We start from the raw sequence: 27,779 nt of genomic DNA, 5'->3' as shown, positions 1-27,779 counted from the left end.
TGAATGTACCTGATGAAATAAAAAAAAAAAAAAATTAGCACGGCAGAATCCATAAGAATGGATCAGCATGCATTTTGGACGATGATTTATGACTGTTCCACAGTTGGCTAAGAACATGCATCTCATTGGTATAAACAATTTGAAGAATCGAGGTGTTTACGTAATGTGGAAGAATCCAAGGCATGATTTATAGAGGAAAATGTACCACGAATTTAAAAGGCTTTTTAGCAAAACCCTAAAAAATCCATTCATCAAGCTAGCTCAGAACTTACAATTCCTCATTTGATTATTTGGTATGAGTTAAAGACAATGCTTGCATTTCAGATGATACCGATTACAACTAGTACATCGCTCTTTATGCGAGTGATAAAAGAAAATATAAAGACTTTTGTGATATATTCTTAGTCGATAGGTTCTTACCGTGGTTAATTTTTAGTGATAAAGTAACATTTAAAACAGTGCATCTTGTAGTCAATTCTCTACATTAGGTTTCCTTGATATAAAATAAATATCATGTAACATATCGGGTACATTATGCATTCTCTACTACAGTATGGTGTTTATCAAAGGGAATATGTATTTTATTATGTTGGCAGTCTTTATTTTCATCTAAATTCGACTGATATATACAATCGAGTCAGAATAACATCGAAGTCAAAAACTAGGTCGTGTTTTTTAATTTTTTATTGCGCGTTTAGTTTCGTCACAGTGAAATAAAAAATTATATTTTATTTTACAGTAGATTTATAAATATTAGGGTATTTTTTCCTGCTGAATACATTTTATAATTTATTTTTAAACTTAATTTTAATTTGTGTTCCAAATCGGCTACACTGTGTACTGAGTTAGAAAACATAACGTATCTTTCAATGTTTGTATTTTGCTTCAAGATTTTCTCTACGATTATTGTACATTCTGTTTAATTTTTGCATGAAAACTGTTTAAATAATTTTAAATATTTTAAGTTTACCCACCGGTTTGGTCTAGTGGTGAACGCGTCTTCGCAAATCAGCTGATTCTGAAGTCGAGAGTACCAACACTCAAATTCTAGTAAAGGAAGTTAATTTTATACGGATTTGAATACTAGATCATGGATAACGAACTACACTTCATTTATACTCATACATTATATCCTTATTCATCATCTGAAGTAATACCTAATGGTGATTCCTGGAGGCTAAACAGGAAATAAAAAAAAAGTATTTTAACTTTAAATAATTTTTAAAACTTAATCCATTCAATACAGAAACAGTATTTATTTAGTGTGTTGACAATATACTCTGATAAAATGAGTGAACCAAATAAGAAAGGTTAAAGTCCTCATTTACTTACTGATTCTGGAAAAACTGTAGTATTAACCAAGGATATGATTTTTAATTTTGATGTAAAAGGGATAAATATGAAACTGGTAATATTGATGAATTGTATAATTCTGATGATGAGGGAGCTTTTCATGTTTTCAATTGTTTATTGTCACATTCCAAAGATTCACTTTCTGTTTCTGATTATGAAGACGTTATTGAAATTGAAAGACCTGAAAATAACATTTCTGAACAGGCATGTAGTACATCCTCAAAAAATTGTAATATTGCTACTCCTTTCTTAGCTCCAAAAACAATACCAAAATAGACAAAAAAATACTTCTCTAAATGAAACATATCCCTTTCAACACTGTCCAGCACGTTTGTGTGGATTAGTAAAAATATTTACTCAAACACTTATTTTTCAATGGTCACTGTTCTGAATGCCTCAATGATCATGTGGGTTGTTCTTTCTATAACCAATGTGTCAATAGTTTAACTGCTTGTCACTAGAGTACAACATCTTAATCTGTTGTCAACTTAGAAGATGCCTTGTTAACAGTCCAAAACAATTTATACAATTTAAAAATATTTAATGTTTCAAATGTTTATAATAATATTTTTAGCTTAAAAACAACCTTACTTAAACTATCTATAGAAAACTAAATTGATTTCTTGCATTTGAATAAAATTATTTTGCTTGAAATTATGACCAGCATTTTCATGCTGGTTAGAGCTGCAGATTATGCTTGTAAAGTATTAATTTATAAATACATACACTTAATAATGAAAAAAATTCATAATTTAATTGACAATATTTTATAAATCACTAAATACATGTAATTATCTATTAATCTGAAAGGACGTTAGTTTAGCCTATTCGTCAAAGATACTAATCTAACCGAATTTCAGTAATAGCTAATAATTATGTCTTATTTTTTCAATAGCTAGCAGTGTATTTTACTGAAACATTGAAATACTTATTCTCAACATATTTTGAAAAATACATATGCAGTAATTTGGTAAATCTGATACCTAACTTCAGAGTTAGGTAAATATTTTATCAGTGACGTCCTCTACTCTGAAATATTTTATTATTATACCTAATTATATTCAGTACTCATTAATTTATATTATTGTAATATTTTTTTATTATACTATTACCAAAAGATAGTAAACAAACTAATATTATATATCAGTCACATAAAAAAATAGCCTTTCAATAGAATAATACTGTGCTATGCTAAGAAAAATAAAAGAAACTATTTCTTTTTAACCCTATTTCAGCAAGCAACAGAGTATGCTCTACTTGATATCACAATACCAAGTGATATTCAATACTATAAATGAAATGCCACAATTCAATTCATCACATGAAGTAATGCCACATAATACACATCATTACTCTTAAAGAAGGCTACCATGACTAGATTACACTCCTTACAAGTTGTTACAAACATATGAAAAGGCTGAAAAGAAGTAATTAGTTTAATACTTTGACAAATGTGCCCACTTTACAATTTCTAAGAATCTCACTCGACATTTCAAAGCTAATAAATAATCGACTAATTGATCTCATAATACCTTCTGAATGGATTAGACTTGGTGTCATGATATGAAAAGTGTTTGAAATTGGGCGGCAACTACATCAAAAAGTATGGATGTAAATTTTATATATAGTCAATTTTGTTTTACTTTTATTTTTTTTGGCATGATGATATCCCATACAAGCTTGAAGCTTCTGCGTGGGATAAAGAAATGACATTTTGTAGCGTATGAAAAATACCATGCCTGACTGGGATGATTCTGACCTCCGGATGAAAGGCTGAGACGCTACCACTCCACCATAGTACTTAACTGGAGGTTAATTTGTAAACATCAGTTACACAGAGTGATTCATGAAATATATAACAAGCTTTCAGGACATGGTCTACTGATAAAGATAAACAAAAAAGTTCATATAGACGTGGGTTTAGAAATTCTTTGTTAATGAGCATTGACCGGTGTAATATTTAACCTGATTTCTGCACCTTTAGTAAAATTACGCTAGAGTGTAATTTCTGGCAACCAAATTAAGGAATAAATTTTGCAGTTTTAAATAAAATGTAACCTGAAAAAAAAAAATAGGTCCCAGAACTATATTTTTAGTATTTTTTGATAAATCTGTGGCCAAAGACAAAAGATGGGGGATGAAAAACACACTATTTTTTTTGGTGTAAAATAACTTTATGAAATAAACACATTAAAAAATTAAACGAAACGTGTATAGAATTTGATTTTGACTAAAATAGTTCAAACAAAGGCCATAGAAACTAATATTCAAACATAAGAATTTTTGAAGTTTAGTAAAAACAAAGTGTATCAATATAAGCAGCATATCTTTACGATGTATTATAGAAAACAAAATTTTCATCATTACAAAACAAAAGAATTAAATATTTTAAGAAAATAATTAACACAGACAATAAAATAAACATAGAAATAATAAAACCACTAAATTTACCCTATAATTTGGGTCTTAGAACTAAGAATTATAATCTGGCTTAATTTTACCAAAGATGAACAAATCAGGGTGAAATATTTGCCAACCAAAACTCACTAATGAAGCATTTCTGAACCTATGTTACCTTTCTTCTTTATTTTCACTATTATTACATATCCTGAACATTCTTTGTGAATCAGCTAGTACAAAAACATTATTAAATATATGAGGAATTATCATGATAAAATGAACTTTGATTAACATAAAAAAAATATTATTAATTTAGGAACTCAAAATATTCAACTAATAAGAATCACCATGTATAGAATGCACCATGGTGCATGTATAGAGCCTTCTTGTCAAATCAGAAAAATTCTAGGACATAGATAACTGTATAGGTCCTTTCCCACGTAATTGGTATAGGATAACACAAATGGAACGGCATGACCATCCAAAGAAGTTACTCAAGTAGTTATCTTCCACTCTACATTTACATTCAATTAAGAAACAGACATTATTACCTGTAATAAAAGCAACAGAACGATAACTTTTTCTGCGTTTAACATCTTAATTATACACCTGAACAATTACTTTTCCTCCATTTAGTGACGAGGTACAAAACAGTACGCTACAACTTCCTAGATTAACACCTTTGCCTATCTCCACAACTGTAAATGTACATGAAATTATCCATAAAAACGATAAATATTTAAGACATACACTAGTACGTTAAAGCATATCACACAAATGATTTGTTTCTGGTACAATAGCCCATAAGATACTAGTATAAAGATTATATATACATGCTTTTTAAACAGCAGTTCAGACTAATGTCTACGATGACTTCTGTATGGCATTATATTTGTCATTGTCGACGCAGGTTGACGTCATGGTTCTTGTTGACCTGGTGTAAATGTTGCTGATGAAATAAAACTGTCTGATGTAAAATGTGGTGGCGGTAATGGTGGATTTACAGGAGCACCAATCTGTAATCAAAATGATTGTCATTAAAATCTTCTTTTTTTTACAGGAGATTAACACAATTTGATAAACGGATTTTAAATATTCATCAAAATGCAATACACAACCTAAATAAATTTCTGTAGCATGGGCCAATAGATGTTATTACATTGCATGAGGGGAAGCCTAACCTCTAAACTTTATAATGCAGAGTTCCAAGTGACATTACTCTGGTTTACATCAGAGATTGTTAAATTAGTGTTTTTGTGATTGTGCATGTGATAGTCTACGATTACATCATGGATAAGAATTTGGAATAAAGTGGCAATGTGAAATTTTGATTTAAGCTCGAAAAATGGGGGTATAAATATTCAATTTGCTCTATAATAATTAACTATCCGACCAGTCTAACAAGAACCTAGACTCTCAGGGCTAAGGTCGATCCAGGCGAATCCCAGAGCCAACTGAGGGGCTCCTAAGGACCTACCCCAATGGCCGCAGAGCTTGTTTTGCTTACCATTCCCAATTTACCAGGGGGACTGGCACCCTGGACACCCACAGAACTTACTTTGGTCACCATTCCCATCTACCCAGACGGCTCCACCACCCTGAACCACTCCACTGTATATTATCTTCATGGTTGTGAGAATAATACTGCAAAGCATAGTATTTATAATGACAATTATTAATTATAATATTCAAACTTTATAGAAACCTGAAAAAGAACCTAAATTACAAAAGAAAGAATAATAGTAACTTTGACAACAAAATTTCATAACTAACTTCTTTGCCATTATAGCATTAATAAGACAATGAAGTAAAATCTATTTTTTCCTTAATATCTTTAATTCACAACTTTACCGTCCTTGGGTCCTTGAGGGTGAAGAAATAATGACTATTTTTAATATCTTAACCTTCAAGAAAGCTAGGACCTCGATCGATGGCTTAAAACCTTCCCTGGGAGAACACAGATGTATCCTGCATATTAAAGTAATCGGTTGGTTTGTTCTCGTATGATAAAATAACAAACAAACAGAAAAACTTTTATATATATACATTTACGAATAATCGTTATCTGTTAGATCGAGAGTGTACCTGACACATGCAAAAGTTAGCCTTCAACCTACTAACAAATATCCCGTTTGAATTTTGAAAATCACGCGATTGTTTACAAGAGCACACTCTATTGAATCTCTCAAAACAGCACATCAGGGACACCCCATTTGGTACCAGCTGATGATGATGATCGGTCTAGCCTCCCACGACATGCTCACATACCACACCACTTTAGCCTCACACGCAGTTCCACAAGAAATCCATTATTGTTAAAGTAGAAATTTTTTTAATTTATTTAATGTAAATTTAATTCTATTATTTTTCTAATATTATTTAATCGATTGATTCGAATCATTCAGTTCAAACCCAGCTCACACAGAGATAGAAAATCACAGTTCACAATTTATTAATTCAATTCATTAAAGTTTGTCCTTCAACTGGCAAATCTCCACTACTATATATATATATATATATATATATATATATATTATATATATTTGCCAGTTGAAGGTCTTTGACATATATAGATGCCAAAGACAAAAATTTTAAAACAGTTTACCACCAAGAGTACAGAATTCAATAATGCTTCTTACCTTATGCTTATTTTTTTTTTCGTAATAACGCTTTCGAAGGTTTTCCTCATCATTACTTAAAACTTTTCTTTTATAAAATCACACATTAAATTTAAAACATTAAAATTATAAACATATAAAAATATATACTCATAAATATTAATTAATTATAAAATTTAAAAAAAATTATGTGGCTAGCCAGACATATAGTACTGTAGTAAATGAGTACAGTATTCAAGGGGGATTAATAAGAGCAAGGAACATGTATTTACATTGGGTGGTTAATTGTTACCGCTCTAAAAGCTCGCCATTATTGGTGGGGACTATAATTAGTACAAAATATAACTTTTCTACTGAAACAATGTTTTTTTTTTGTATCGAGTCCAAAAATAATGAAAAACAAAAAGGATTTTCTGGCCATATCCTTTTATGAAAGTTTTATCGAGTAAGATTGAACACCATCAGAAAGTAACTTAGCTACCTAAGGCCCATCTAATTATGTGAAAAACATTTTCTTATCATTCCGGTAAAACATTGTAATATGGGACTGCTAATGTTGGTATCTCCCTACTCCTCTGACAGACTGTGATGAAAATTAAATGACATCAATGTCCTCTGTTTAAAGAAACCATTGTGCTAAGTTTCATACAAACTGGTTCATCCAGTATACAGATGTAAGCAAAAAATAGACCAACATACATACATCCTTCTGGAATTTTTTTACGCTTAAAATGTGTTTACTTGTTAGAAGGGGTAAAGAAGTGTCAAGATATGTAAAAGTCTTTAGAGGCAAAATTTGAACTGATATATACATATTATATAGTATATTGTTTCCCTTATACAGGGTTATCATAAAAGAATGCAGTTTTGAACATGGTTTAAATTAAAATAGAATTACTTAGTTTAAATTTTTTATTTTTCAAATGTCTCGTCTCAAACATTCTTTTACATAATTAATAAATTTCAATATGTGCGCCCTTAGTCACTCGACAAATGTCCAAACAATATTCAACTTCTCTCCAAACATTAGTTAACATTTCTTCGTTAATGGTTGTCATTGCTTCATTTATGCTATTTTTTAAGCGGTTTAGGTCGCAAATTTTTTGCGTATAAACAACGCTTTTGATGTACCCCCACAAGAAAAAATCGCAAGGTGTCAGGTCTGGACTCCTTGGAGGCCAAAGTATAGGTCCTTGCCGGCCTATCCATCGATCTCCAAAGTTTTTGTTCAAAGCATCCGTGACCAATGCATTGAAGTGCGGGGGAGCACCATCTCGTTGGAAATGAAGTCTATGAATGTTTTCCGAGTTCATCCGGCTGAGGAAAGCAATAATCGGTTAACACGTCAAGATACGCAACTCCATTAATTGTTTTTTCAGCAAAGAAGAAAGGCCCTATTACACGATTTTTCATCATACCACACAAAACATTAACTTTAGGCGAATCGTGTTGTTTCTCAATAATTGTGTGTGAGTTTTCAGAGCCCTGTATTCGTAAATTGTGTCTGTTAACGCATCCATTCACATGGAATGTAGCTTCGTCTGTAAAAATTATATCGTCTAAGTACGATTCGTTTTCACTTATTCTATTCAACATTACAATAGCGAAATTGTAACGTTTTATACTTCATCATCGAGTTTCAATTCCTGCAGTATCTGGATTTTATAAGAGTGTAATTTCAGTTTTTTACGTAAAACTTTGTGAACTGTTGATTTTGGAATATCTAATTCGACGCTTCGATGAGGGATGGACTTCCCAGGACTTCGAATTGCCGATCGTCTAATTAGTTCAACCATTTCATCTGGTACACTTGGTCTGCCGGTTGATTTCTGTTTCGTAACCGATCCGGTTTCTTCGAATCGTTTGAACAGACGTGTTATGTTATTTTTGTGTGGCGGATCTCTTCCGAATTCACGTCGAACTAAAATTAATTTAATTTTAATTAAATAATCAATAAATAATGGATTTTAATTCAGCCATCAATAAAACACACTTTGCTTTGTCTTTATCCAAGAACATAGTAACTCGCTAAACTCACCGCAACAACAATACAAGAACTGATGTTGTGGTTACAACTGCTGATGAACAAACTTTTGGGTTGGAGGCTTTCAGGGATACCAATATAACATCTAGAAATTTCCCTACAATCTTCCTATGAATTACTGAAACCGCACCATTCTTTTATGATAACCCTATATAGTATAATGAATAGCTGTATAAATAATCTGCATATTTCAGATGCAATTAATAATGTAACGAATTAATATATTCTAATAAGAGAGATAATAATAGAAAAAAAATACAAACCTGCGGCGGGATAACATTATTGAATTCCGAACGAAGAGATTGAAGGTAATCCGAATGGTTACGTACAGAATTATTTCCAGTAATTATATCACTATGTTTACCGATATCACGTCCCAAAAAATTTGACGTATGACCTCCTCTTTGCTTTGAAAAAAATCACCATAACAAATTAAAAGATGATATTTCTTTAACTAACAAAATAGTAATTGCCTATTATTTATCTTTTTTAACTTAATATATTAAAATATCACAATAAATTAATAGAGTTAAATTTTTATACATGCAATGCAATAATATGCTATTAAAATTACAATGAACATAATTGTATCAAATAGGATAAATCTCTGAATTGAATGATTTTAAAAACAAAATGAATTATAAATCCTTTCATTTAATTTTTACATATATATTAAAACCTCTGTTAAAGAAAGGCAGTTTTGGCAAATCAAAATTTTGGATAAAAACTAAGATTTCATTTTTTAAAGTTTGACGTAAAATTAGGCAATGCATAATATTATGTAAATATTTTAATAAATCAAATTTTGTTAAATCAAATATATATAAATCATTTTTTATTATTTATCATTATTATTTTTTCTTTTTTTAAATTAGTTTTATGATTTTTCTTGAAAAAAATCATATATTTTTTGTTTTTTCTTATCATATTATTTCTTTCTTATCACTTCATTAGGAGAAAGTCAAAGGTTTTGATTCTTCAGATCATTTGATAAAACACACCTGATAAAATGAATAAAATAATGTATGATCAACACATATTTCACAGCCGTATTTAATATTTTACTCTACATAAAAACTCTTACATCTAAGGCAATAAAAATCTCATCAGCGACGTCATGGTTGTTGGTCTGCTACATCATTCTGTGGCATGTTGCTGTCTTTTGGTTGGGGCAGTACCATATAAACAAAATTTCTTGATCGTTAAAAATTAATTCAGATTCATACTTGTTGAGTGATTCATTTACTTCAGCTTAGTTGACTTCTTCACATCCTGGTATTTTTTTCAATTAATTCCTGAAGATTTTTATAATTTTTAAACTCATCTTCAATTAATATTTCATCAAAACGTTTGTTCCAACAGTTTTGTAAAGTGAATCATGTTATTTTTCCACAGACATTTGTCTTTTGCAATAGAGATTTCAGAAAAAATATCCAATAATGCCTTTCAAATCCCTCTATCACCTCTTACTCTAAAGGCTAGATCAAACTTGATGCATCTGATGGTAAAAACTTGACAATTATGTCTCCGTTGCACAAATTCTCAGGATACATTGGTGCCATAATCAATAAGTAAAACAGACTTTCTAGAAAGGGTTTCCAACTTTAAAACACTCAACTCTGGGACATTCATTGTTCAACCACTTGGTGAAAAAGCTAATGGACATCGAAGAAATATTTTGATTTTGGTAGTAGATGGGAAGAACATTTTCTGCAATATCTTTCAAAGCACTGGTTTTTTAGATTTGCCTATGCATATAGGCTGCAGTTAATGAGTTCTCACAGCATTATTACAAAACAAAACAAAACTGTCACTCTTTTTTTGTTCATCTTGTGTCCAGGAGCAACCTTTTCATTTCTTAAAACAAATGACTTTTTAGGTACAATTTAAAAATTTAACCCAGTTTCATGTGCATTATAGATCTGATCTTTTGTTTATCCTTGAAAAAAAATGGGCCATTCTGCTTCAATATTGCCCATAGCATCGACATGGGTAGATAAACTTTCCTCACAGACATTCACTTGATATATTCCATACCTGTTTTTCCATTTTTCAAGACATCCAGCAGTGGCTTTATACCTGCCTTATCTACCTATCATTTTGAATAAAATGTTGGCCTTTTCCTGAAAAATTAGTCCCGTTAATGGCATTCCCTTTTCCGTTTGTTGCATGAAATTTAGAAACACAACCTCATTCACTTTCTCATTTTGGAATGTCTTCATTGTTCTCTTGTTTAGCATCGTACAAGAACATTCAAACTTATTTTTCATCTTGATCCAATCAGCAACAGTAGAAATACCAACACCAAACTCAACTGTCACAGTTTGCAAAATCTCACAATTTTTAATTCTTCTAACCGCCTCCAATTTTTCTTAAAATGTTATCACAACCCATTTGTTGACATGATAGACAAATTATTAAACTTAGCTCACATAAGGTATTACAAAAGCCATCTAGCACGGATGTTACTGAGCAGATAATATAACTACCAAAAGTGCCAAAACAATCTGACAGGCAGCAAGTACATTATGCTCCCCTTCGTCTAAAACGAGTTTAAGAGGTACTTGACTTAACGGGTGACCATTTATGCTTGTTTTCTACTTCAAACTAAGGAATCTTGTTGGTATTAAATAGCGCTATTATGACAAATCATATTTTATAAACAATATTTATTACATTAATATTTGTTGTTCATCCAAAAAACAAATATTACTTGTCAAAATTAAGAATATATCATTTTTTGTCAGCCATTTCAATTAAAAGTATTTTACTTAACAGAGGTTCTACTATATAAACAAATTTTATACCTTTTATTAGTGCTGCACTAGCTCACTGCCCATTGTATTAATGTTGGGAACAAAATATTCCATTATAAATCAGTGGTGGGTTGATACATTGAACAAAACAATGCCATTACAATAAATTTTATGATTATTAAATCATGCATAGTTTACATGAATGAAGTGTGGAACAGTGAGTGAATACATTGAGATATTTGACATTTTAAACTCTTTTAAGACTAAGCACATGCACCTATTTCAATCCCCCAGACTGATGTTTTTCACTTTTTTTTTTTAAATCATACCAAATTTGGTTTTTACCAAATTTTTACATGTAATGTTGTTTTCATATTAAATTAAAGCTCAAACTTTGACGTTTCTACTAAAATAATATTTAAAGCACTTTAGGTTTTATGTTTTTAAAAAATTTGTTTATTGAATAATGGATATTTCCCCTATTTTGAAAATTTTTTTTCATTAACTAGCAAGGAAAATATTATATCATAAAACTTATAATTAAACCTAGCATTACATATATGATATAATAAAAATAAAATTCATAAATACAAAAAAGGGTTTTATAGTGCTAGTATATGCAACAAAATGAAATAATTTGTCTTAAAAACTAGTGTTTAATCACAGAGATTGACGGCTTCCCACATAGAGAACCGTTCAATACATTGATTATAGAAAATAAAAAAATTAAAATCGTTAGAATTAAACAGAACTAGCAACTTGTGACACCAATGGAAAGAAAATGAACAGTACTGGTTGAAACTGAAGTTGGCAAATGAGTAGAATATATGGTAGTAACATATGGGAGAATATATTTAGAACAATGGATTCCCAGCACCATATCTCATCTGACTGCTAACTTGACAGAAGAAATAATTACACCATAACACGTAAAGATATCGACTGCAAGGTTTTAACTTATTTTATGTTAAGGTCCCTTAACCCATACACATGTGATGTGTTAATTCATACAAATTTTAGTTTCTGATATTAAACACCATGTAAAAGTGAAGGGTCTTCAATTTCCACAACTAAAGTGATGTAATTGTTATATAAGAAGAAATGATATAATTGAGGTTGGGTGTACATTTAAATCCAGTTTTAAGAATTATTCGCCTAGATTGAATTTTTTTCATCTTTATTTCTCGGTAAGAATATTTAAAAGATTTTGATAATTTTATGGTAGCTGAACAAAATGCTAAAACATTTCTACCGTTTAAGAATGGCAGTTTGCAGAGAAAGTTTAGTGGCAAATATTAATGCCATATTTTTTTTAAGAGGTTACAACGATCTTACAAATTATAATAAGGTAATTTTGAACAATTACTTAACAACTTCAATCTTTAACATACTCTAATATACAGTAGTATTAGATATTAGGATAAGGAAAACACAAGATCTAAATGTCCGAAAGCATTTTTGGACAGCAAGTGACGTGCAAAAGATCTAAGTCTGTGCTGCGTTAGCAGTATTCTAGTCAATTAGCAATCAATTTTCTGAGTTATGGCAACCTGTTCAGATGCTAATATGAGGAGAGAGCTTAGGGTTAGGGTTAGAGTTAAAATTAGTGTTAGAGTTAAGGTTAGAATTTTGTGGAGAGAGGAATAAACCAATCATAAACTGATCTTAACAGTCATCATAGTCGGACTCTGAGTCAGTCATTGACTGACAGTGTTCTTCATAAGGTGATTATCCACAGTACACATGACTAATAGCATGGAACGTATGGTGTAATCTTTCTCTATAGCTCACTATATTTCTGTTTAAACATACATTTGACCATGTGTCCTATGATATAGTGATACTTATAGGTAAAGTCATACCTTAGTAGTTTATTCCTAACTTCTCTCCACAAAAATCTAATCTTATCCTTAACACTAGCTTCTCTTAGTAGAATAACAGCATGGCATCTGAACAAGTTACAATAACTCACCAAATTGATAGCTAATTGACTAGAGTATTGATACAGTGGTGTGGACTTTGACCTAGCACAGGTCATCTGTAATTCAAACTTACTTCTGATATTTAAATCTTATATTTCCCTAGTCCTAAGCATATCTATTATTAAAATATAATTCTTAGAATGATAAGAGTTAGCTTTATCTTGTAAATTTCTATCTAGTACAGTAACAGAATGTGACTTGTACTTTTTTTATAACATTAAATTTTAAAATAAATACGATTCTAAATAACTTTAAGAAATCTGTAAATATATATAAAACATATAACATTGTAAAATAATCTTAAATAAATAAAAATCAAGCAAATTGTTTTATACGTGAAACAAAATAAATATGAATTAAAAAATATATTCAACATACCTTATCGTTAATCTCCGGAAATATCGTACTCAAATTAAAATTTGTTAACGTTGTTGTACTTGGATGATTAGCAACAACACTCTGATTTAATGAAGAACACGATGGAGAAATAGTCGTAATTAACGCTGATGAAATTGATGGTTGATAATTATTAATCGCTCTAGGTGTTGGCGGTAATGTATTACCATTAATCGGATTACCATAATTAACCGAATGAGCCGAATGTAAATAACTTGATGTATAAATCGAAGAAGATGATGATGAAGTTAAAGATGATGGTAAAGATGTCTGCACAGAAGGTAACAATGAAAAATTATTATTTGAATTATTACTTTCATCTTTCCTTTTACGGCTCGTTTTATTATTTACATTAGTAATAGATGCCGATGATGTATTTGTTAACTTATTCATTCCTGATGTCGGATGATTTTGTGTCGTTTGACAATTCCTGTTTGTTGTGGAATTAATTGTACTTGTTGATATAATCGGTGCTGATAACGATACATTTGTTGTACCGGAAGACGAATGAGACGATGTTAATGTTGAAACTGAAGGAACACTCGATGTAACATTTATTGTCGATGTATGATGCGTAAACGATGTAGACGATGGCGGACATTGTGTTGTTGGATGAGTAAATAAATATGAAGTATCTAAACAACTGAACTGATAATCATTATCTGTAAGAAATGGAACACCAACACTGTGACTGGATCCAGGAAATCCCGCTGTTGTTGTATTTTGTGTCGATGATGGTGTAAAATTAAAACAATTTTGATACGACGGTGTTTGCTGTTGAGATGAACCACTGTTTTGTAACGATGTAAATTCAACGCCATGGTGGTGATGATGATGATGATGATGAGAATGATTTTGTACCATATTATTCGATAACGTGTGGAATTCTGGATTAATTAAACTGGTCGTAGTCGGTGGACATGTAGATGAAGAACTAATCGAAGTCGAAACAATTGAAGCGGTTGAAGAAACTGGTAGCAATGATGTTGTATCGACTGAAACGTACGGCTTTTGAATCTGATGATTATTATAACCATGGTGATGTGTATGATGATTTCCATGGTGATGTGGTGGCGGTGGTGGAGGTGGAGGGGGGTGATGATGAACATGGTTATGATGACCAAATTGATTTGTTGATGTCGAATTCGAAGAAAATGTTGGAATAGCGTCATGATGGTCATGATTCATTCCGATTAAAGATTCAGCACTGTAATTACCACCTTTATAAGCTGATGATAAACTTAAACTTTGCTTATTATTTGTATTATTATTTGAATTGTGATGCCATTGTGTTGTCATCATATCTCCGATACTACTCTGATTAACAGGAGCTGGAAAATTAGATGACATATAATCATGTCGATGTTCAGTATTATCCATATATAATTTTCTATTACTTATTAAACTAGTATTACTATTGTTATTATTAACATAATTATTATGATTATTAAGGTTTGTTGATAATTTAGTAATATGGCTTTGTTGCGACTGTATTTTGTTCTCGTTTTGTTGCTGATTAATTGTAGAATTACGCTTAGGTAAACTATTATTATTTTGTTTATTATTATTTGACTGTTGTGATTTATTAGTTTTTCTTGTAGAAGATGTAGATGATGACACATTGCGACCTTCTGTTTTAGCTTGATCGACCAGTTGACTTACGGATAAGAAACTTCCACTCGTATTTGTACTCTGATGTGTCTGATTCGGAATTTTATTATTAGTATTATTATTATTATCGTTGCAATAATCATTCGAATTATTTGTATTACGCGTCAAAGTATTTCTTACATTTGAATTATTAACACAATCTTTATTATTAGTAGTATCTTTTATATTATGATTCGTATTATCTTTATTTTTTTGTGACGATTGAATATGATGATGTTGTGAAGTATTACTATCATGACGAGATGACTTGTTTTGATTAAAACGGTTCGATTTAATATTATCATCTACCGAATGTAATGATATAGCAGGAGGTGGTATATTGAAAGATCGTATATTAGGATCGGTTGCTGGTGTCGATGGTCCTGTATTAGTACCCAATGCTAAATCACCAACCAATGTCGGTAATGTCGATGGAATCATTAACGAATGGGTATCTAAATGCGATAATAATGGTATTGTAGATTTACTCGGCGACCAAGAATAATGATGAGATGTAGTTTGTTGATTCGATGACATCGGCATTGACGTCGATGATGTAGGTAAACGATGTGTTGATTTATTCATCGTATTAGTAATTTCTGTAAATTGATTCGGTAAATCTAATGGTATATCTAAACCGTAAAATGGCTGAGTATTATTTGATGTTACACCGAACGATGGCGGTAAATTATTACAATTATTTATATTTGGTGTTGTAAAATCAACATCTTTTTGTGATGTTAAAAACATCATTTCAGGTACTAATGTTGAAGGTGTAACATCATGTAATGATGGACGTAAATCTGGTGTTGTCATCCAGTTTACTGGAGGACGAGGTTGTACTGATGTAATTTTTGACGACAATGTTGATTTTTTTGTCGGTTTTTCAGTTTTGTAAATTTCATTTGGACAATTAAATACATCTTGATGTGTTGTAAATGTGTTTACATTAGTAAAGTTATTATTATTGTTATTAGTGTGCCCATTATTAAAATTAAAATTAGATGAAAATTTTGGTAGCGGATTTAATGAACCTTTTTCAATTTTTCCAATATTATTTTCTATTGTAATATTATTATTATTATTATTATTAGAATTTAAATGATGAGAAATACCTTTAGATACGGTTTGTGTTGAACAACTTTTTTGCATCGTCGACATAGACGGATAAGTTGATGAAAAGGTAGTAGACGTACAATTAAAATTTGAAGTAGTATAATTTATATTTGATGATGGTGCCCAACCGGGAAAGATGTTTAAATTACTCGATGTTACTTTTACATCAATATCTAAAGGCTGTTGTCGTGAACTATTAACTGAATTACACGATAAATGTGAATTGGTTACCGCAGTATTTAATGGAAAGTCATTACAATTTGGGAATAGATTATATGAATACGAATGAGATGATAATGAAACTGACGAAGAAGCGGATGATACTGCTTGTGTATATGTACAAGACGATACAATATCAGAATGTACTGAAGCGGTGGTATTATTTTTACGATTCAAGCTGGTCGTACAATTTGTTAAAGAATTAGTCGTTGTCGTAACTGAACCAGTAATAGATAACGGTAAATTATTTGAAGACGTATGTTTATGTTGATTTTGTAAACAGACTGTTGAATTTATTGTCGTATTACACGATGTTGATGATGGATAATGTATATTGCGATGATCAAACATTTTACTATGGTGATAAATATTATCAGAATTTGATGTAACGACGTGCGATGATGGTATCATAAATGCGTCATACGTATTACCGAGTTGATTTATAGAATTATTACCAGTCGTATTATTCTTTTTCTTATCATTACATGATGACACATATATACTGTCGTGTTGATTAATATTTACAGGCATTGCTGATGGTAACAAACTTGTATTATTTTGCTGAGTTTGTTTATCACGATGTTGTAATTGTTTATTTATATGTCTCGTGTTCATAAAATTTGTACTATTTCCTTTATTATTAGTATTATTATTGTTACTATTACTACATGAAGTATTATTAACTATAGGGATATTAGAATTTGAATTATAATTACCATTATTATTATAACAAATATTTGAAGCAGATACATAATTAGCTGTATTATCAATGGTATACCGATTATCTGAACTGAACTGTGATGACATAGATGCAGGAAGATAATTATTTTGCTTGTTATTGTTACTATTATTATTTTGAATACTTTTATTTTTATTAATTTCATTTCCTTTTACATTACTTTGATTATCATGATTATTATTAGTATTATTATTGTCTAATATCATTGTATTATTTGATGAATTAGTCACTGACGTAGTTGTAGTAGTAGTTGTTGAACCGTGATGATATAAATCATTTCCGGGTGGATCAATGTTACCAATTTGTAAAATTGTAGTTGGTGTCGGATGCTGACTATTACTATTATCGTTATCGACTAACATTTCTGATGTTTTTGAGGTAGATACTAATGGGAACGCTAATAAAAATGCTGCAGTTGGCGATAATGATTCTGGATGTTGCGAACCGGATGGTACTTGTAATGATGTGAATAAATCATTTGAAAATTCTGAATTCGGTATTGATAGCCTTACATCATCAATACAAGATGTATTATTATTATTATTTATTGGTAAAAACACATTTTTATCTCTATTATTCTGATTAAATTGTTGTAAACTCATTTGTGACTGAACAGTTGTTTTAACTGATAGCTGTTGTGAAGAAAAATTATTATTTACGGATGCCATAATTTCTTGTTGACGATTATCTAAATAATTTGGTGTACATAATGCAGTTGGACTGTTTGTAAAATCGACATCATTAGTATTTTTATTATTATTATTAACTAACTCAGATAACTGTCTACCATTATCATTATTTGTACTTTCATTAACCGCTGTACTTTTATCATTATCAGTTTTTAAACTAGCAATGTTATTGTTGTTATGTATTTTACTAATATTTTCATCATTATTAATTTTATTTTTATTTACAATTATTCCATCATTCACTTTTAATTTACTTTGTTTATAATTACTGTTCATAACGTTAGTTTTATTATTTATTTCATCCACAACCGAATTTACAACAGCAGTAGTCGTAACTGATGGACTCGTAACAGTTGTATTCTTACAACTGCTAATTAACGTTGTGATGGTTGAAACCGGTTTTAATATACTTCCATCCGATTGTGAATGCGTTAAAATATTATCGTTATTTAAAATTTCATTATGACATATTTCTTTTTGTTTATTTTCATTGTTAACTTGTCCGTTATTCATAATTAATGTAGTAGATTCTTTACAATTACTTATAAATTCGTTATTTTTATTATTATCATCATCTTTATCATTTACTTTATTATCGCTACTTGGTTTACAATCTGATTTATCATCATCATTAACTTCCATAAAAATTTCATTACTATCATTCTTTAAAGTTATTTTATTATTATAATTTATAATACTACTATTTTGATCTGTTGCATTACTATCGCAATGAATAAAATCATTTTTAATCACATCACAATTATCAACATCGGTATTCATTAATTCATTATTACATTCATTTTTTTCATTACTACATTCGTTAGTATTTACGCCAACATTTTCATGATTTATATTATTATTAGAATTATTAATATTTTTACAACATAACGCATCAATTGAATACTTTTTACAATTGTTCTGAACTTTTGTAACCGTTTGATTTGAACCGTTACTAATCACATTTGCGTTAATTTTTTTATTATCATTTATAATATCTTTGTTAATGTTGTTGCACAAATTATTATTATCTGATAATAATGTATTATTTTCTTGTACAGATGAAGACAATGAAGAAGTAGAAGTAACTGTAGTATTAGTAGTAAGTGAAACAGAATTTGTAGTTGAAGAAGAAGAGATTTTACATTTTTTCTTAACTTGAGATGATAATTTATCATTATCATCTGTGATCGTCGATTCAAAACGTCGTTTATTATTTGCATTTATCATTGAATTACTTTGAACTTTTGTATTATTTCCAGAAACATTCTCACTGTCATTTTTGTTGATTTTTGTTGAACTGATTGTTGATTTTTTTGTTATATCTTTTTGAATATCACATGGTATTGTTGTTGTTGTTACAGTAGTTAAAGTAGAAGAAACATTAGTGATTTTACTATTTACGGACAATACTGCTGTGGAGTTGCCACTCGTACTGATAACATTAGAATTATTTTTATTATGACATTCTTTATTGCTTTTATTATTAGTCGATTTTGAATTTTGATTCGATTTACTTTTATCAACATTAACTTTTTTTGATGTTGATTCTTTACTAGTCGAATTATTAGATAGTTTAACATTACTACTATTATTTTTATTACCTTTACCATTATTATTATTACTCTTATTATTAGAAGAAAATGTTGGACTACAATTAGAAATTGGTTTTAATTTATAATTCATAATAATATCATGTTGATGTGAACTTAACGCCGAAATAGGTACTTTATTAGTATATGTTGTTTCTGTAGCATCTTTTTTATTGCACGGTTTAGGCATAATTATTTTTGTAGTCGTTGTACCGATCCTTTGTTGTAATTTAATACTACTTAATGTCGATGTAATAGTTTTACTTTTAACTATCGATGTCGTTGTAACGTTAGAATTTGGTATTACAATAACAGCTGGAGGCGGTGCTGGTGCAGAAGGATTAACCGGGCGGTTCACAATAAATTGTGTTGTAGCCGCCGCAATAACAGTAGGAGTACTAGGTGGTGGAACATTAACGATTCTACCATCAGATAATATTAATGTACCCGGTCCAAGATTTTGTAAAGTAGGATTACGATTTATAACGGCTGGTAATGTTTGTATACCGGTCGCCATAATCGGTGTTGTTAATAAATTTGATTTTGTTACAGCAGTAACCAATTTTGCTTTTGATATTTGATCTGATAATACCAATGATATCGATGATGTAGACGGTACTGTTGTTATATTTTTTGTTGTTGTTGGTAATTTAACGTTTTTAGTTTTATTTAAAACAGTACTATTTAACTCTCTTAAAGGCATTGTTACAGAATTATCTACGTTGCTACAACATGATACATTAGTACTAGTTACTAACGGTACATCATTATTATTATTATTAGAATTTGTCATACACGATGAATCTATACCAGTTGTAGGGATGTTAATTTTAACCAATTTTGGTGTTACTTCTAAACCTTTTGCTTTCTTATTATTATCATTGCTAGTAGTATTTGAATCTTTCTTTTCTTTTGCTTTCGGAACATTTTTTGTATTTTCTTTATCTGAAAAAAAAAACAAACAATATCAAATTCATAATTACAATAAAAATAGTCTATATACTTTTATAAAAAAAAATAAGTTTTTAGTAAACTTTAGAGATTGTCAGCTCTTTAAGCAGCAATCTTCGTATTAATAAGGTGATTATACTTTCTTATTTACTGGCTGTTGTTCAACAAACAATAAAAATCCATGCACCATCTTTCCACTATAAAAGTTTGATAACAGTTTACGCCAAGAATTTTAAAACGTTAAATTATTTTCCCACTTAAAACCGTTTTTTTGTTCTTTGAAACTACCCAAGTACATGTAATGTAATCACTGAAGTGCACATTAACAGTATGTATGCTATAAATATAAAAAATATCACAGCTTTAAAATTAAAAAAGAAATAGTGTATATTACAAGCTGAATTAATACATTATTATTATATTAACATTAATGTTCTGAAATGGGAAAATTTTCCATGCCAAATAGTATATGCAATATACAGAAAACTGTACCATCGTACAATCGACTACCAATGTAAGAATTATTCAATTATTTTTTTAATTTATAAAAACATATACCCACTTTTATTATAATGCACAATTGCTTCTTTTTTTTTTTTAATTAACTTAAATTTATATTAAATTCATAAAAACTTAAAAATGGCTTCATTTATTCTGATAAAATAACTTTTAAGTAGTATTATCGAAAAATATTTTGGTATAAAAGGAATCATTACGTCAGATTTAAAACAGTAACAAACATTCATGTTACATGTTGAAAACTTTATATTTTTCAAAATAATATAAAAGAACTCTACTACAGTTGATTTTAAAATAAAACAATTACGTTATATTAAGTATAACTGTTGACTGTTGAACCATTTTACAGGATCTTCATAAAAGAATGGTGGTGTTTTTCTAATTCATATCAAGGCAGTAGGGAAATTTTGAGAAGTTATGTTGGTAACCCTGATAGCCTTCAATCAAAAGGTTTATGTAACAGCACTTTAAACCACCACATCAGTTTTTGTACTGTAGCTGTGATATTTGGTTTGTTATAATTTTCACTGTTCAAGAAGCAAAATGTATTTTGTGGCAGACTGAATTACAGTCCGCAACTTCAGTTAAACGTGCATTTTGACATGAATGTGAAAAACAGACACCCCAAGAAAATAATATATGATGTCAGTCCAAAGAAACTGGATTGTTCTCAATGAAAAATCAATCGGCAGACCATGAGTATTAGGTGAAACTTTAAATGAATTAGACAATCTGCAATCAGAAGTCCTAACAAATCCATCTCTCATCAAAGTCTTGAGTTAGATATTCCAAAACAACAACTAACTCTAAAGGTTTTACACAATTGAAATTACACGCATATAGAATCCCGCTACTACTCCAGGAACTTAAACATGATGATGGAGAAAAACAATTAATTAAATTTTGCTTTTGAAATTTTCTACAAAATTAATGAAAACAAATAATTTTTAAACGATATAATTTTTAAGGATGAAGCTACATTCCACATTAATGAGTGTGTAAACAGACACAATTTACGAATATCAGGATCTGAAAACCCACATGTAATTTTTAACAAACGACGTGTGACACTCCTAAATGTAATGTTTGGTGTGGTATAGTGAAAAATATGTAATTGGGCCGTTTTTTTTTTTGCTGAAAAGACTATTAATGGAAATATTCACCTCGATATGTTAAACAATTACTGCTTTTCTCAAGCAGATGAACTCGAATACGCAACGAATTAATTTCCAACAAGATAGCATATCCCCGTACTTAAATTCACTCGTCAGCCAGGCTTTGAAAAGAAAATTTGGACATCGATGGATAGGTTGACAAGGACCTACACCCTGGTCTTCAAGGAGTCCAGGACCTGATTCCATGCGATTTTTTCTTGTGGGGGACATTGTTTATTTGAAAAAAATACAGGACCTATGTAACTTAAAAGAAAGGCTTAATTAAGCAATTGTAACCATATCAGAAGATATTAATTCAGGTATGGGCAGAAACTGAGTATTGTTTGGACATTTGCCAGGCGATTAATGGTGCACATATTGAAATTTATTAGTTATGTAAAAAAATTGTTTGAGATGACAAATTCAATAAATATATAACACCAACTGTATTTTTGCTTTCATTTAATACATGTTCAAAACCCCACCATTATTTCATCCAGAGGTCCTGGATTTGAATCCCAGTCAAACATGGACTTTTTCATTCACAAGAAAATTCCATTTCCATATCGCAAGCACAAGCTTCAAGCTTATGTGGTAATATCAAGCTAAAAAAAAAGACCCTGTGTAATGGTGAGGACTACTAGAGACAAACGTAATTCTATCACACCAAGGATTCTTAAGCTTTTGAGTTTTTCTTATTTTTTTACGATTAATTCACCATATAAACTTGGCTGAGTATAAGAATATAGAATGGATTTTTGTAATTATGTCTAAATTAACCCTTAACTGGCATGGTGGGTGGGGTCTTTTTTGACCCCAAACAAATATTTTTCATATTTTGTTTTTTTAGGTTAGTAAGCCAGGAAGAAACTGATTCTCCAGGTATACTTCTAGTTTGGTAGTCTGTATCAGATGGTAGCCAAATCAGGTATTCGCTGCGTCCTGCTACCGAATTAGAGACCTCTGGGGGTCGTTTTAGACTCCACCATGCTAATTATGTTACCTTTTTGCTGAAGTTACTATTATTGCTTCAAGTGTTACTTCTTGCTCATTTGTGAATTAATTGTCAAGTGAATATGGATACAGACAATTTAAGAAGTGAATTAAGTGAAATTGACAGACTGTTAGATGAAAGTTTATCCGATATTGGTTTTACATCTGATTTCACTAATTCACTGAAAAATAAGGGTTTGACTTATGTTGGCACAAAAAAAACAAACTAGAAATTCCTTGCCGTTTCTTGCCGGATAAAAAAAGAAAACTATACACCAGTGAGTTTTCTTTCACAGCGGATAAAACTCTTGTATCCTACATGCCAAAAAAATTGCGCTGTAATATTGATTTTTTTCAATGCACCACGATAAATCCATTCTCCAGAATCAAGAAAATAAAAAAACCAGAAATAATAGATTTTACAATATTACCAAAGTTGGAGTAGATAGTCTAGATCAAAAATCTGCCATATATTCGGCAGGTCATCGCACTAGAAGTGGCTGATGGCTGTTGGGTATGCAATAATGAATACTGCGGGAGTCAATTCCAGGATTGTATTTCACACGCTGCCAATCCAACTGGTTGTATGGAAAAGCGAGAATTTCTCTTATCACGTGGAAGACAACTCATAAACAGCCATTTGATACTACGATCTCAAAAACAGAACCTACACCGAGAACGTCGATCTGTAACATTAAAGAGTCTAGGAAAAGGTGAAGAATAACAGAAACTTACAGGTCTGAACAGGATTCAGGCTCTTCAAAAAGGCGAAGGTGTCATCTGTGTCCAAGAAGTAAGGACAAGAAATACACAAAAGGTGTTCTAAATGTTCAGGAGATATTTGCAAGGAGCACAGCTCCTTGCAAATATCTAACTAACTAACGAAATAGTCTGTATAAACTGTAAAACCTGATGAGAAAAGATAATGAAAAAAAATGTTTCTACTATCTACCAAAGTTTGCAAAGATTTCAGCCTATTAATCTATATTTTGTTTATTTTCATTAATACCAGTGAAAGAATATGTTTAATATAAAAGTTTGTTTATTAATAATTTTAATTTTTTAAGAAAAAGTGTTTTACTTAGGGTCTACAAAAAAAACTTTTAGTTTTAATTTGTTCTAAAAAAAATGTCTTGTAAGATTTTACAATAACATGTAAACAATGTATAAACAAATAAATTAAAAAAAAAAAAATATATTAGTAAACTACTTTTTCAGAGGGGAGGAAAAGCTTGGGGTCAAAAAAAATGTTCAAAAGATCACACATCTGGTACTACCGTACCAGATGTGTGATCTTTTTTCACTACAAGTTAAACAAGTTAAGTAAATTTTTTTCCCAGTACCTTCCAAATGAAAATATGAAATACCACCAAAAAAAAGTTTTAAATAATTATACATAACTGTAAATGATACAAAATATTGTTTTTCATAAAGTTACATTTGAACAACTCAAAATAAACAAAAACATTAAAAAAAAAAACCATTCTAAATAAAAAACACAGCCATATATATATGAACTCTTGAAAATTTAATAACACAGAAAAACGTTTTTTGAAATCTAATTCAAACACAAATATCAAAACCAAGAGCACCAAAATCTTCAAGGCACTCAGCAGAAATCTTAATTTAGATGAAAAGTTAGTATAGATATAAATTTTTTTTTTTTTTTTAAATCTTCACCTTAAATAAAGCACACACTATTCGATTACTAAAAATGAGTGAAATTTAAAAAAAATAGCATATCACAGACATGAAAACTCAAGACTTTTAAATGTTTCATAAATACTGTACAATGAAACCTTAATTAATGGAGAACTACCATCTACCGACAACTCAAAGCAAAAAAACAGTTTACAAACCTTAGTTATTTGTAAATCTTTCTCCTGCAACAATAACTAACTCTGTGGTGAACTTATTCATCAAGCCAAAAAAATATTTATAATAATTAATTATATACTGATCAAAATGTAATTTTTTTTATTAATCATATTAATTTACAAAATGAATAAGATGATAATGTGAAATGAATTTTGCCATTAACAAAAATTGCAAAAAAAATGTTTTTTTTTATACATTTTTTTACATCTGCGAACAGTGAACATGTTTTCTGGGCCCAATATTGTACATTATTTAGAAAAATTCCTATACAGAGAAATAAAGGTAATAAACCTACATATACTAAAATCAAAGTGGTTTATGAATGGGAAAAACTGAGTTACCTAATTCAATAGATTAAAAAAATATACAAAAGACTCATCAAGAACCTTCTGACAACTAACACTGTTGGTCTCAAATCAAAATCTACAGCAGGAAATTCTAAAACAAATAAACCTGTAACTGAGCAGTGAGGAGGTAAGCAAATAGAATGATTCATTAGGGATATGTATCACACAGCAGAAGTAAAAATTGGACGTTTTAAACTTACACCATTCCAGGTTAGCAGTGAAGTTGTGTTGTTACAAATTTTATGGTCGTTAGCGTTTATGTTTCCTAAATTTTCATTTCTTTTTTGTTTTTGTTATTTGATGTAACTGTAGAATTACGTACCAACTGATGATGTGGGATTCTGTGAAAGTCAACTATTGTATTAGATTTTTATGCTTTTTTTTTTCTTTTACTGTATCTGTTGGTTAAGGGGCAGTTTTTTTTAAATTAATTGGCACAGTGGTAAGTATATTGATGAATTATTTGAATTTTCAGAAAGTTACACACACACACACAGAGAGAAAGAGAGAGAGAGTGTGTAGCATTGTATGCTGCTGAAATGAGGCACCAACGAAAAAGGATGAAAGAAGATTAGCACAGAAGATGTAAGATTGGAAAATTAATAAAGAAATTCTGCCAAAGATTGGAAGGAAGGAAGACAATTTCTAATAAAAGATGTAAGATTTATTGGCTAGAAGACTGGGTGGAAAGATCATGTCGGCTGCAGACAGTAATTGTGGGAGTGTTGGATGGAGAGAAGAAATGAGGAAAATATAATAACACTGTGAAACTAGCATAGAGTTCATGAAGCATAGAAGCTCTACCAGAAGCCAGAACACATTCGATTGATTGTTTAATAGTACATGAAATATAACTGCATTTTTTAATTAAAAATAATAACTAAAGAAAAAAATTAGACAGGAGCCAAATTCAACATATGTAATATAAAAAATAGTTTTATATCATTTAATGTTTGCATCCATCAACTACAAACTCCTTTTGTTGACCACATGGAATATTTAATGAACTTGTAATTTGTATAAACAAACTGGTGTGCTATACTTTAAGTGTTTTTCCACCAATACAAAAAAAAAAATACATTTGTTTTATGAAATATATAATATCGGTACTTTAAAAAAAAAAGAAAACTGTAATAATAATTTAAACATAAAAAAATTTACTAAACTATAAAATATAACAATAAAATGTAAAAATCAAGGAATTTAAACTACACAAATTACAAAGTACAGTGTAATAACAAGATTACAACAAAAATAAAGATCACAACAAAAGTTGTAGATCATGCAAAAATCTACAACTTTTATAGAGATCACTTTTTAACATAACCTCAAAATTTCTGAGAAAAATGTGAAAAATCTTCTTTTTTTTATTTTCCACTTCTACAAAAATAATTTAATTTTGATGAAACTTGGTGAAAGTACACCAGTACATCTTTCTGTGTCTTAACCACAAATTTTTTAGACGTCAACTTTCACCGGAAATCGCAATATTTTTATTACATTTTATTATTTTTTATTATAAGCCCCTTTACCATTTTCACTTACAAAAGTCCATGAAACAACTTTTTCACCTCTAAAGGTGAAAAAGAAAGGTGAAAAAGGTGAAGGCGAAAGAGTTATTTCGATCAATCTGTTATGATAAATGTAGTTGTGAGTCGCTCTATTATTTATTGAAAAACAAATAAATTTACAAACGAAAAACAAAAAATAAATCAGCAAAAATATAGCTTCTACTATAGTTATTCATAATATTAAAATAGTAATTTGGATATACTCTGCAAATCATGATACAAAACAAAGTCTTAATAGACAGTCAAAGATAGAAACAAAAAGTAAAAAAGATAAGTAAACAATGACAAGAAAATAAGAAATATTTTGAAATTATTTACATGTAAACAGCACAACAAATGTGTTTCGCACGAAATAAGTATACCATTTGTTGCCTTGAAAATAGTGGTTACCATACAATTAGAATGTTTAATTTGTATGTCGATTAACAAATACTATATATGGATTAGGTTAAGAAAATAAACAGTATTAAAGAATATACATAAAGTATGTTAATTAAGTTCTTTGATTAATAAAACTATTGTTTTAGTAAAGGTACTTAAAATATGGCAGTAAGTTGCAGGTAGTTTCAGTTTAGGTGCTCTACCGCTGACGGCGAAGGAGGAATGGGGCAACAAGTAATGAGGGGTCATGGGAATGCGTGGGGGATCGAGGACAGGTATAAGTCTATGTTGATGCGTGTAGGGGCCAGGGAGGCAGCCTCTATGCCTAGGGTGTTCGGGCCTATTCACGCGCAAGAGTGGGTGGGTCGGAGCTCCCCGATGATGGCGTGGGGGACCCTCGAGGTGTGTATGGGGGGGACACGTAACTGTGAAGG

General features: G+C 30.0%; 1 protein-coding gene across 1 annotated transcript in view; it reads right to left on the bottom strand.

The window, feature by feature from the left end:
• Positions 1 to 4,670: 4,670 nt before the first annotated feature.
• Positions 4,671 to 27,779, bottom strand: part of LOC142334051 (uncharacterized) — a 33,060-nt gene continuing 9,951 nt past the window's right edge. The window contains exons 4-7 of the mRNA XM_075381717.1: positions 16,315 to 20,496; positions 13,532 to 16,173; positions 8,679 to 8,822; positions 4,671 to 4,769 (exon numbers count right to left, since the gene is read on the bottom strand). Coding sequence (XP_075237832.1) covers positions 4,671 to 4,769; positions 8,679 to 8,822; positions 13,532 to 16,173; positions 16,315 to 20,496 — 7,067 coding nt within the window. The remainder of the gene's footprint in view (positions 4,770 to 8,678; positions 8,823 to 13,531; positions 16,174 to 16,314; positions 20,497 to 27,779) is intronic.

This window comes from Lycorma delicatula, chromosome 13, assembly GCF_047948215.1.
Source record: "Lycorma delicatula isolate Av1 chromosome 13, ASM4794821v1, whole genome shotgun sequence".
Lineage (NCBI taxonomy): Eukaryota > Metazoa > Arthropoda > Insecta > Hemiptera > Fulgoridae > Lycorma > Lycorma delicatula.
This window is presented reverse-complemented; position numbering and strand designations above follow the sequence as displayed.